At 27.7% G+C, this 13,310-nt stretch overlaps 4 protein-coding genes across 5 annotated transcripts; 1 reads left to right on the top strand and 3 right to left on the bottom strand.

Annotated features, from left to right (window-relative positions):
- Window positions 1-565: 565 nt before the first annotated feature.
- Window positions 566-2,590, bottom strand: OCT59_003885 (uncharacterized protein). The gene is made up of 4 exons (XM_025324678.2): window positions 2,400-2,590; window positions 2,248-2,312; window positions 2,015-2,097; window positions 566-1,942 (listed from the first exon to the last, which is right to left on the bottom strand). The coding sequence occupies exons 1-4, from the start codon at window positions 2,498-2,500 to the stop codon at window positions 701-703; spliced, it is 1,491 nt and encodes a 496-aa protein (XP_025184895.1). The 5' UTR covers window positions 2,501-2,590; the 3' UTR covers window positions 566-700.
- Window positions 2,591-3,153: 563 nt separating this feature from the next.
- OCT59_003884 (uncharacterized protein) lies at window positions 3,154-5,575 on the bottom strand (the record flags this gene model as incomplete). 2 transcript variants are annotated; one of them, XM_066147923.1, is made up of 5 exons in its annotated part: window positions 3,154-3,850; window positions 4,043-4,891; window positions 4,970-5,076; window positions 5,149-5,196; window positions 5,347-5,575. In XM_066147923.1, 5 exons carry the CDS (start codon window positions 5,573-5,575, stop codon window positions 3,833-3,835), a joined length of 1,251 nt encoding a protein of 416 aa, XP_065996572.1. In that variant the 3' UTR covers window positions 3,154-3,832. The 2 variants fall into 2 exon arrangements, with proteins under 2 accessions (XP_065996572.1, XP_025184896.1); XM_025314520.2 differs by having other exon boundaries at window positions 3,154-4,891.
- Window positions 5,576-7,030: 1,455 nt separating this feature from the next.
- On the top strand, window positions 7,031-8,930 carry OCT59_003883 (uncharacterized protein). Its single transcript, XM_025314521.2, has 10 exons — window positions 7,031-7,191; window positions 7,279-7,395; window positions 7,488-7,527; window positions 7,596-7,795; window positions 7,858-7,901; window positions 7,978-8,166; window positions 8,247-8,373; window positions 8,466-8,572; window positions 8,646-8,744; window positions 8,827-8,930. The coding sequence occupies exons 1-10, from the start codon at window positions 7,049-7,051 to the stop codon at window positions 8,862-8,864; spliced, it is 1,104 nt and encodes a 367-aa protein (XP_025184897.2). The 5' UTR covers window positions 7,031-7,048; the 3' UTR covers window positions 8,865-8,930.
- On the bottom strand, window positions 8,792-10,180 carry OCT59_003882 (uncharacterized protein; the record flags this gene model as incomplete). Its single annotated transcript, XM_066147922.1, has 3 exons — window positions 8,792-9,534; window positions 9,637-9,872; window positions 9,941-10,180. 3 exons carry the CDS (start codon window positions 10,178-10,180, stop codon window positions 8,910-8,912), a joined length of 1,101 nt encoding a protein of 366 aa, XP_065996571.1. The 3' UTR covers window positions 8,792-8,909.
- Window positions 10,181-13,310: the final 3,130 nt, after the last annotated feature.

The following is a 13,310-nucleotide window of genomic DNA, read 5'->3' as shown; positions in this document are numbered from 1 at the left end:
GATTGGTCTTGGATGATGTAATTGCTAATTGCTTCATAGATAATTACTTATTACTGCACTACTTTACTGCGCCTACACCTCCTTCAAAATTATTCAAATTAGAAGCATGAATGTAGGTTTGGAAATCGTATACATGGGGACCGGCGGCAAAATAGAAATGTATTACGCCGCTGTAATGACGTGCCGTCGAATTGCCAAATTGCCATAATGTCAAATTGCCGAATTATTGAATTCTCAGACTTATATGATAAATACTTATGTAAAATATGTTTTTTTATTACATACAATACTCATTTGTTTATTTATTAACTATTTAAGCAATTTACCAAATTTACAATGCCTATAATTGTAAAAAAACTTGTAACCATAAAGAAATTTCAGCTATCACGCTATACCCGATTTTTCGCTTTTTTTGATGTGCAACTATTATGACTAATATTACGGTTACGGTAATTTTTTTAATTCAATTCCATTATTTATTTTGCTTTTTATTTTATAAAATATTAAATTTGAAAATTAATATTTTAATTGATATATTATAATTTATTAAAATTATTTTAAATATATCAATTAGAATTAAGAAAATAAAAAAAAAATAATCCTTTATTAATTAAAAAAAATCTATATATAAATTTACAAATTAAAATTCTAATAATTTTTTTTTAATAAAAAAAGGAATAAATATTTAAATAAATTTGCTTCAAGAATCTTGAATATTTTTTGTAAATACTTCCAAATTAAATTGACCTTGTTCAATGTCATTTTCTTGTACATCTTTTGCTTTTTCATGTTTAATAAAATCTATTACTTCATGTTCTTGATAAGGATTTTGTGGTTGAGTATATTCACTTATTTGACTTGGTATATTACTTTGTTGTTCTCCATATTTAATATGCAAATCGGTATATTCATTAGGTTGTTTGTCATAATCACTCAAAGCACTTAAAGATTCTTCATAATCATCCGCATTTTGGCTTCCAAATTCATTTGTTCTTCCCAAGTATTCATTACTTCCATACTCGCTTGTATTCCCATATTCACTAATTCCATATTCGGTTGTTCTACCAAAATCATCATTTGCTTGACTATCATAATCATTATTTGTCTGATCACCATAATCATTGCTTGCCCGATTACCAAAATTATTATTTGGTTGATTACCGTAATCATTGTTTGCCTGATTATTAAATTCATTATTTGGTTGATTACTATATTCATTATTTGCTTGACTACCATATTCATCTGTCCTCTCGCCATAATCATAATCATCATCATCATCTATATTACCACTATAATCTTCAACCTGATCATAATCTTCACCTTGACCGTCATATCCTTCAGTTTGACCATTATAACTTTCATTCTGAACAACAATGTATTCATCATTTCGAACCATATATTCCTCATCATCATCATCATCGTCATCATCATCGTCGTCATCTTCTTCCTCGTCATTTTGATTAACATTTTCATCATAATTATTAGTCGATTTACCTTGATTTTTATCAAATATTCCGCTAACAATACTTGTTTGTTTATTATATATTTTACTGATATTAATATTATCACTAACTTGTTTTGTATTTTCTTTGAATTCTATATTATTATCTTTAGCTTGATCGTTCTTTTTGAAAATTTGTTGTGAGGTGATAATATCTTCCATTGGTTCTTCTTCATCCTCCATTTCAGGACTATTTCCTACAGATGATTCCATATCATGTGGTGTATTATTATTGTTTGTCGTAATTGTTTCTCCAGGAGTACTAACTGATGTGAATGATGCTTGTGATGCTTCACGAAGCAACGATGGTGCTTTTGGTATTGATAATAAATGTGGCAGTGGTCTCAAGAAATTTGTAGAGTCAGGTTCGGTCTCTGATGGTTGAGGTGTTGATGCTTCTGTTGGTGGTTGTATAATTGATGCAGTTGGTGTTGGTGTATCCTAAATTTAATGTTATTAATATTAATATAAATTTAAAAGACCGTCTAAGGCTTTATAAATATATTATTTTACCTCAATAATTGGTTGACGAGCTGGTGTTGTTACACCTCCTAGATCATCATCATCATCATCGTTAAAAGTTATTTTTCTATCAGCTAAAATCAATACAAAAAAAAAAAGAATCTTGAATTATTATCCCGATTATTCGAAAAGTAACTTGAATTATACGACAATAATGATTTAATCATCATTCGTCAAGATAATTTGACATTTTTTTTTAAAAAAAAAATTGATAAATTCCTTACATTTAACCCATTTCATTATTTTGAAACCTTTCACTCCATTAGAAGGATATTGCCACTTCCTTTCCCTAATATATCAAATAATAAGATTTGGTATTAGATATATAATATAATAAAATAATTCAAAATTGGGAAAAAAATTCATCTTATGATACCATGATTGAACTGGTTGTAATAATGAACGTTTTAAACGATCATGGTCCGCTGCACCATATCCTCGAAATCCATGGTGGCGTGAAGGTCTAGTTGCTGACATTTTTGGTGTTTTTTTCTTAGAAACTTATTTAATTATTAATATTAATAAACTTTCACTTTACGATAAAACCTCAAGCTCTAGAATAAAAACAAACTTCTAAAAAAACAAACAAGTGCATATATGGTAAAGTCACGTGATTGTGAGCACATGTTTAACAAAAAAAGAACGAATGATGAAAACCCCGATCAATTTTCCTTAACATTTCGTTTGTAACGCAGAAATACTTTGTCAACGTGGCATGTGAAAACCAAAAGAGCAGGGAATGACTTTGTTAATGAAGAGTAGTGGTCGTTGTGTTCTATCAATTTATCTATAGTATTAGGAAAGTTGAATATTCTAACGTAAAGATTCAGGTACCATTCCACCATAGCGAAAGTCGTTTCTCAAGAAAAAAAAAGCATAAAATGAATAGAACTCAATAATAATTCTTCATTCATCCAGAAGATGTCCTCGTAACTTTAATAGCAAAGATGAATTAATTGTTTATTAGTTCTTGGGATGTTAATTAATCATATAATAAATTGGATGTATTTGATATTCACAACAATGTGAGAGCGATATTTTCGTTATTGAAAAAATTGGGTGAGCTTGAATATAGTAAACCGGTTAAACTTTAAGAAATTTTATGTTTTCGGATAATAAAGAATTAAATTATAACTTGAGAATTTATCAATTATTTTATTAATCTTGCATCATTAATTTGCAAAAGAATCAGTAAATTATTTTTATATGCTGTGTATATATCTTTTTTGTGAGTATAATAAGAAATAAAGCTAAATTTACATAAAATAAAGAAAAACTAAACTAATAAAATTTTAAATAAATTCAACTTTTTTATTACAAGAATAAATGACAAAAATTTTACTCATAAATTTGATAGATACTTTTTGTCAGCAAAGATTTAAAATAAAATGCTGGGAAATTAACCAGGTTAGTAAAAGGGAAATAAACTATGTACATAAAGTAAAATTTACCTATTAAATATCTACTTTCAACTCGCAAATCAAATGCACAAACAGTATATAAATGTAACGATTATTATTCTAGGGGATATTTTTGCTATTGAAATTAAAAGAAAGAAAAAAAAATAATAAAAAAGAAAAAAAAAAAATAACAATGCGTAATAATAATAAAAAAAGCCCAACTGTCCAACTACCAATATTAAATAAGAATAAAAAATCCTTAACTGTACGCATTAAATACAGCTTCAGCTTTCTTTTTCTTATTGGTAGAAGAAATCTTCGATCTTCTTTTTTTTATGATTATTGATTTTTATGCTGCTTTCTAATTATTTCATACGAATATTATTGAACGTAGATTACGACCCTAACCCTAAATAAATTGCTGGAACTTGAATTTTGTAATGTGAGTATAATCTTATTTGTCTTCCAATTTAACCAAAACAGCTTCTAATTCTTCTTCAGGTACAACTGGACCGTTGCCTGAACACTTTGCCTTAGCTTTCAGCGCAGAACAAAGTTGATCGATTTCATCACCCTCTAAATCGTCAAACTTTGGGTGCTGCTGTATTCTTTCCCATACCTTATTACATGATAAAAATCTTTTATTACTAATTTCATCCAACGATGAACCAAAATTGCCACCTAGAGGATTTCTGTGTTCTTCAGATGGAGTAGCCATTGGTTCGAAAGTTCCAAAACCTTGGAAATTATCTTCGAAAAGCGGCGGTAATGGAGTAGATTCGGAGAAAGGATTATCAATATTAGGAGTAAACGGTGTTGGATCCCGATATTGTGTGAATGCGGATGGTAATTTACTGGATTCTCCCGTTGAACTTGATTTTTTATTTTTTTCTTTATCTTTGCAAAAACTATCTGTAAACTTTTCACAAAACTCTTCTGCACTTTGAGGTTTAGAAGAGTGTGACTGTGAAGATGATGGGAGGGGATTGATAGTTGTAGGCTCTATTTGGCTAGTATCAGGTACTTGTTTAGGAGAATTTCCAGCCGATGTATCTCTTATTTCCGAATTATTATCTGAATCCCCAACAGAACCTGTACCAGACGGTGAACTTGGTTCTTCATCGCTCTCATTTGAGGATGGAGGTGTATATGATGTAGGGATACTTAATGTACTTGTCTTTGATACCGATGTTGTCGCAGGCGTTGATGCAAGAAGTTCACTAATGTCTTTGTCAAGGGGCGTATCATTCACTTTATCAATTGGGAAATCAAAGGTGAAACTTGTTTGTTTTAATATGAAATTTTCAGCCTGTAATTGTTCAACAAGTGTTTTTAATTGTTGGTTTTCTTGAGCACTTTTTGCTGACACAGATTCAAGTTCTTTGATTTTATTTTCGAGTTCTTTTACATAACGTTCCTTTCTTTCTCGAAACGCACGTTGAGCAGCCCTATTTTGTGCCTTACGTTTCTATGATATAAATAAAAAAATATTTATAAATAAAATTGTAAAAAAATAAATGTATTATTATACAAATAAGAAACTTACTGAGCTAGGAGTATTAGTTAATGGTTTTCTACCCGGTTTTTTTTTCTGAGGTTCAGTCGATTGTTCAGACTGTACATCGGAACCTGTTTTATTAACTTCAGCTTCAGCTTTTATTATTATTAAATAAAATGTCAGTCTTTTATAAAAATTTAATCAAATAATAATAGGTTTTTATTTACTTTCTGCTGTAAGATCTGGATGTGGTACAGAAGAAATATTTAGATTATCTAATAAAGAACAATAGAAAAAGTTTGTAAATTAATATAATTAATATTAAAAAAAAATAAAAAAAAATAAAAATTTTTTTTATATTAAATCTCTTAAGAGATTCTCGATTAAGAGAATGTACAAATAAAAGAATTTTCACTATTACTTACGACTAACTTTTGAAGGATTTTGTTGAACAACGTCTTCCAACATTTCTAACTTTCGTTTTTGGTCGTCGTCATATCTATACTGATCGTTGTGTGCAATAGCAGCAGCCAATAACTTTTGCGCTTCTAAATTATCTTCGAGAGTAAAATCCCAAGGAAAGTTGTTATCATTCATACTGAAAACAGAATTTGAATTATCAAAGTTTGTTGAAGCAGAGAAGAAAGGATCCATAGCGTTAAAAAAAATATAGATTTAGTCAAAAAAGAAAAGATTCTGGGAAAAATTTTTTTTTTTTTTAAGAATGACGAATTTTAACTCTATATAAAGAAAAAACTCATGGGAAATTTTGATGGTTTTAATTGGTTATGGGGAACACGTCATTGTTTAATAAATATTCCATATTTGTATGTTTATGTAGTATCTAAAACTTTTTCGTGATACAAATTCCTAATGATATCAATTTTAACTGTGAGTGACTTAATATAAAGTAATTTAATCATTAAATTTGTATCACGGAGAATTTGAATTTGGCAAATCCTCAGAGAAAAAAAAAAATAGTAGTACAATGATAACTGATTTTCCTTCAATGTACTTCTATGAGCAAGGTTGAAAAAACGTGGTTTATCAAAGAAACATTATATTTCCAATGTATTCCCGAAGTTTGATTCTTTGGTAGTTACGTCATAGACAAATATCGAAAAAAAAAGATGAAAAAAAAAAAAGATTCTTATCAGAATCCATGAAATTCATATTATATTTAAAGATCTGTGAAGATACTGTGAAATTTTCTCATATTCTATTGTCATTCCGCAGTTTAGTGTTCATCAAAATTTGCCGAAGTTCCGAAAACGGCAAATCAAAAATTTTGAACCGGTACATCATTACTATTTTAAAATAATTATCCGATATAAATAAACAAGATTAAAAAACGTTATCAGATAAACCTGCATATCTTAAATAAAAGTGGATATTTAATTCAGGATATACATAACTCTTTCTAATGGATTTTAAAATAGTTATAGTTTAAAGCTAACTTATTATGGTACCTTCCTTATTTTTCTTGAACAACAAATCTGCAAATTGATTCACTGAGAGATTCGCGCGGCAATTCGCGGCAGACTCAATGAATTTTAAAATAATAAAGACGTCACATGAACAAATTTCTGTAACAATCCTCTCGTTTCAAATGTATGCAGTGTAAAATACGTAAAATACTTGTATTCACCGCAGTAGAGGATGAAAATCATTACCTTAACGATAGTTCGTCATATAATGCTAGAGAAGACTTCTTTTAATGCATATATATACGCCATACCAAAAGTAAAAAGTGAAGTATCACATGCATGAATAATATGCAAAGACGTAAAGTGATCGAATTTGTGATTTTTGAGTCACCAATGTGGGAGTTAAATTCTGAAATGGTTAATTAAGGAACGCCTTTTAAAAAATTTAAGGAAATTGGATATTTATGGTAGTATTTTTTTTTGGAGAGATGTACATCTTATCAGAAAAAAATTAAAAAGAGTGTCGCAGTATCCTGATTGCGTAATACCTATTTTGTGTACCTTATTGGTTACTTATGACATTTAACAATTGTCAGCAAATATCAAGTCGATTAATAATAATTGATGAATAATGATGATTTAATTTTTTATATATATATAGTAAGTTACTGACACTAAACAAGGGTCTAATTTTTTTTTAATGCCAAAATTTTATTCATTTGCTAATCGATCAAATTATTATATAAATCCGTTTAGTTTTTATGTCAAATTTACTGAACTTTATTCTTTAAATAGACTTTGTAAAGCCAATTTTGAATTCATTCGCGCTATGTCCACCCTCAAGTAAAAAAAAAAAATGTTTAAATTATATAGATTATCTACATCTAAAATTTTATCTTATTTTATTTTTTTTTTCCTTTATTTATATAGTAAGGACCAACCTGAAATTCTTAAATGGGCCTCACCTGATGGTGAATTCCGCAGAAAAGCCTCTTCATTTCGTAATACAATCAGCAAAGACCCCAATGCAATCTACACTGCTGAAAAGTAATTTTATTGTTTATTATTTTTAATTAAAAAAAACTTTAACCCATTAACCATAATTACCATAATTCTTTTTTTTTAAAAAAAAAATACAGAGACAGATATCACTTGTATGTTAGTTGGGCTTGTCCTTGGGTAACTTAACTTATTTATCTTCATTTTATTTTTAATTTTTAATTTTTTAATTAAAGTTAATTGATTAGGCACATCGAACCGTTATCGTCCGTTCACTTAAAGGTCTTGATAATTTGATAGGGTTGAGTGTTGTCAGCTATATTTTGGGCGAAAAAGGATGGAAATTTAACACCCCTGAAGAAACTCCTGGTGCCATTCCAGATAATGTTAATAACGCTCAATATCTTAGAGAATTATATTTCAAAAGTGACCCCAATTACGGTGGAAGGTAAATAGTTCACATTGTGAGAAAATTTTTATCAAAATACTAAATTTTATATTGTTCTTTAGGTTTACTGTACCTGTTCTTTGGGACAAAAAAACTCAAACAATAGGTAAAAAAAAAAGTGATTTCTATTTTTAGATTAATCGACATCGTATGATTCTTATTTCACGTGACTTTTTTGATAGTTAATAATGAATCTAGTGAAATTATCCGCATTTTTAATGATGCATTCGATGATTTTACTCCGGAAACCAAAGGAGTAACTTATTATCCCGAGAATTTACGTACACAAATTGATGAAATTAACGAATGGGTTTATGATACGGTTAATAACGGCGTGTACAAATGCGGTTTCGCTACGACTCAAGAAGCTTGTAAGCAATTTATAACAGAAGATGATTAATTATCAAAATATCTCAAATTATTTTACTAATTAATTATTATTATTATTTAGATAATCGTAATATTGAACCACTTTTTAAGTCATTGGATCGATTGGAAGGAATCCTTTCAAAAAATGAATTTCTTGTAGGAAATACTTTTACTGAAGCTGATATTAGACTCTGGACAACAATTATTAGGTAATTCCATAATTTTTTGATCTTTTTTTTTTTCTATATTTATAAAATTTCACAATAACCGACGACGTATTCATAATAATAATTATTATTAGGTTTGATCCCGTATATCATACACACTTTAAAACTAACAAGAAAACAATTGCACATGATTATCCTAATATTCTTCGTTGGGCTAGGCAAATTTATCAAATGCCAAAAAGTTAGTAATAAATGATATTTAAATTTTTTAAATTCAAATAATTTTATAATTAACTTTTTCTTTTTTTTTTCAGTTTCTGATACCGTTAATATGTATCATATTAAGCATCATTACTTTGAAAGTCACAAACAAATCAATCCAACTGGGATAGTACCCATTAATAATGGTCCAGGTAAATATTATAAGCTTGATAATTATTATCATTCATTAATAATTTTCTTTTATTAATTTATTTTACTTTAAATTTTCTACAGATCTTGCTCAACCTATTATAGAATCCAAAAATGTTTAGAATACTTTATATTTATGTATTTTATATATCGTCTGAAATAATATATTAGTTTGTTTCACTTATGAACTTGTTTATTGCTTCCACATATCCTTTGTGTACATATGTATCCATATGTAATGCTTTGTCAAAATTAACCCATATCTTCTTTTCAGATTTACCAGCCAATTTGTATAATTCCAACATTTGTTCCTGAGGAACAATTTCATCATTACGCGATGATAAAAATAATATTGGAGCTGTAACTTCCTGAATCACTCGAGAATTTTCCCATTTATTCCAAAGTACAAATGGTAAACGTACAAGATATTTATAGGGCAACCAATTTTGAGGATAAATAGTTGTAACCATATCTTTTATAGAAGTAAAAGTATTCTCAATGATAATTCCTCTCAAATCTTTTTGAATATTTGATTGAGAAACCAAATAAAGTCCAACAGCACCTCCCAAGGAATGACCATAAACATAAAGAGGATTTTTTGGGAAAAGTTTTCTCACAAATTCATAAATTGCTATTGCATCCTTTTGAAGCCCATACTCAGAAGGTGAACCAGTTGAAAGCCAATAACCTCTATAACTTATAGCGACTATATACAAATTTGGGATTGAACTTGTTGGAGGAAGTAAAAGACGAGAGAAAAGCGGTAATCGAAGTAGTGTATTACCAGCATTACTATTTAATATGACCGAGTAAATATATCAGTTAAGACCACTGATGAGCTGATGATCAAGTTATTAAGTGATTTAAGTCCGCATGAACATATATGTAACTTACCCTTGAAAATAAATCATAACTGGAACATCGTCTCTATAACGTACATCAACTTCTCCTTCCACAGATTTTGTTAAAATAATTCCAGCTAATTTACACTTATCAATAGTTTCAACTGTTACTTGTTTGCATACCAACCTTTTATCAATTAATGACTCATCGAATGGGAGCTTACGTCCATCCCAAGGTAAAAATGGCATATATATCAACTTATTTTGGAATAACGTTAATACAGTACACTATTAAATAGAAAATAAAGTTTTTTTTTTGATTCATTTATTAAAAGAATATCACCAACATACCAAACCTTATAAAGGTATATTCCCAATGGAACTCCAAAAACTAAATATAACATAGTTTTCCATGAGAATTGTTGTATCGTTTCATTGGAAGATAAAAAAGTAAAATCTCTAAATTGTGACAAGTTTCGTTTTTGAACCGTATTCACCATTAAAGGTTTAAGTTTATTTAGACCAAATAATGATTTCTTTCTAAAATTTGAATATTTTGAATGAAAAAGCGCATTACGAAAAATTAGTTTTCGCATTATCAAAAAATGCTGATAGCAAAAAATTTTTATTTCACGCGTTACAATAAAATGTTAATCAGTTATAAAATGTATAACATGCTTACACGGATCACGGATCATGGCGTGCTTTTAAAAATGAGTTTGCTCTGTTACGTCGGTTATAATGAATATAGTAAGGTTGTTGAATATATTCACGTCTTTATTAAATATTTCAGAGCTGATATTTAGCCAGTATTAATTTCCAACGCTGAGACGACAGACTATTTGACAAAAAAAAAGAAAAAAAATTTAGCTTAAAAATATAAAGAACTGTGTATAAAAGACAATGTAATGAAATGGTAATAAAAAGTCGTGATATCATTTTTAATATATAGGATATTGTACACTAGAACATACATATTGCTGAATTTAATTCAACAAAATGTATTGTTTCTATAAGAATTAGCTTATTAACCAAAGCATTTAGTGCAATATAATGGCAGTCACGACTTTGGGTACCATATAGACAAACATCTTATAATTTCCTAAAATTTTACCTATTTTTAATTGCTATTCCTAATAAAATAAAATGAATATTTTATGAATCAGAATCATGGGAGATGATGAGATGATGGTAAAAGAAAAGGCTTAAATGGAATCAAAAAAAACCAGAGGAACCCAAACAAACAAACATGAAGATTATATATATAGAAACATGATCCGGGAAAGACAATTTCAATGATCTCGAAAAAAATCACCAAGTTCTTTTCCAATATTTTTCCACCATCACCAAGATTCCTAGAACTATCGCTGAAAAATAACATACTACTAGTAATTATGTAGGTGATCTGATAAGATGAAAAAAAAGTGGTAAAATAAATTTTACCAAAAAAAAAATCGGGACATTTGTATTGGTTATATAATTTTATACTGTACACTACTAAATAATAAATTATTCGTGACTTAATATAAATCTTTAGAAAATAAAATAAAGAAAAGAACTATATAAAAGTAATACTCATTGTAAATTATATTTCTGTAGTTAATCTCTCAATGTACCCAATTATACAGTTATCAAATTTATCTATAATTCACGTGAATAAAATTACTCCCATAACGAACATTCATTCATGCATTCGATGCATGCAATTTGCCATAAGTAAAAATTATTGGGTATTTTATTAAGAAAATTGTATGAATGGTCACATCAAAGATTCATTCACCTAATAATGGTACACTACCAAAAAGCGATTACTATAATGCAACATTTTTTTAAATTAATAAAAACAAATTCCATTAATTTAATAATTGTTATCAAACAATACTTTCGTTAAGATCATAAATAAAATATCATTAATTTTTTGAATTGATTGACCATAACTTTTTCCAAGAAAGATCACAGACCCTTCTAAAACTAAATATATCATCATTGTATCTATTGTATCTATTGTATCTATTGTATCTATTGTATCTGCAGTTTATCTATTATAGAGCCATTTTGATACGATTACCTATCTGCAAATATAATAATAATAAGAGGATGATCCAATTCACCAATTCACTGTCATAAAATTTCCGAATCAAGTATAGATCTCTCGATGAGACATTCTTTCCAAAGAATTTTCACTGCCACATGGTTTTCAAGTTGGATAAGTCGGTAAGTTGGTGCGAAGTCATAATATCACCTTGTATAAAGTTTTCAATAACGTAGGTTTGATAACCTAGATAAATAAATTCAAAAAATTAACACAACTATTAAAGTATTTTATTCTTGTTCGTAATAAATTTGAACCTTAAATAAACTTTCACCTTTTTTTTCTCTTTGATTTCCTGGAGGTCAATTACGCTTTTCAAATATTCCGACCATTTATTTATTTGTTTATTTATTTATTGTTTTTTTTACTTTTTTTGAAAAATTATTTTTGTAAAATGAAACTCGTTTATGATTTCAAAGTTTAAAAATTAAAGCGGAAAGGTTAAAGCAAAAAAAAAAAAAAAAAAAAAATTCTTATTTAAATACAAGTCAAAAAAAAACCAAGGAAATTTAACATGAATCAAAATTGTGTGAAGGGGGGGGGGGGCACTATCAAAATTTGACAATTTGTCAAATGACCTGTTTTCGATAAAAGTGTTCGGGATTTTGACACGTCTAAAAAAAAATTTTTTTGTACAAGTCCCTGAATGTTTTTTTATAACTGAACTGACAGGGGATGAAAGGGTGAAATTTGTCTAATAATTCTAATACTATAAAATTTGTACTTAGAATTAATACCGTCAAAAAAAAAAAATTATTTTTTTTAATAGATATATATATATAATATGTAATATATATATAACATATATATATATATATATATATAAGTTTTTCTAAAATGTTGTGCCGAATTTGAAAGAAAAAAAAAATAAATAAATATTTGTAATAAACAAAATAAAAAAATTAAACAAAATTGGAATTTAGAAAACTCGTGTTCTGTAATCGGTGGATCATCAAAAAAAAAAAGAGGATTTTCATTGTTTGTAATAATTAAAATTGGAATATTTTGGATGAGAATCAAAAATTAAGAGCGTCAATTTTTTTTATTATTCTTTTTATAGATTTCCTTATTATAAATAGAAACTAATTATTAATAACCTGTCAATTACTTGACAAGGAAACTTGATTGATGTTGATTGTTGATGATCTTATAAAACTTTCTACATTATATAATATGTGTTTGCATGTATTAAATGTATGATTTACCATTTATGAAAGTGATGTCAAATGAAGAATTTTGACGCTGGAAATTTGGTGAGACAGTCATCACTTCGTCACCGTTTTAGAACAAGATCATCATCATCAAAAGCGAATTTTTCAGGATTATCATTGGGAATACAATTTTCTAATACTTTTATTCGTCAATTACGGATATACGAATATATAATTTTAATGAAATGAATGAAATGTAAATGATTGGTAATCGAAATTCAAATAATTATGACAGTATTTTTTTTTTAATAAATGTGAATATATGTATGAATAAAAGTCATAAGTCGTCGAGTCGTCGAGTCTATAAGAAGAAGGAAAAAAAAAATTTAAATAGTAAATAATTTTTTTTATGAAAAATGATTATAAAAACTGTCAATATAAGAATATTCTAATTTAATTTATCTATTTATTTATTTATTTATC

The sequence above is a fragment of the Rhizophagus irregularis genome, chromosome 12, assembly GCF_026210795.1.
Source record: "Rhizophagus irregularis chromosome 12, complete sequence".
Lineage (NCBI taxonomy): Eukaryota > Fungi > Glomeromycota > Glomeromycetes > Glomerales > Glomeraceae > Rhizophagus > Rhizophagus irregularis.
The sequence above is the reverse complement of the archived record's forward strand: the minus strand, read 5'-3'. Positions and strand labels throughout refer to the sequence as shown.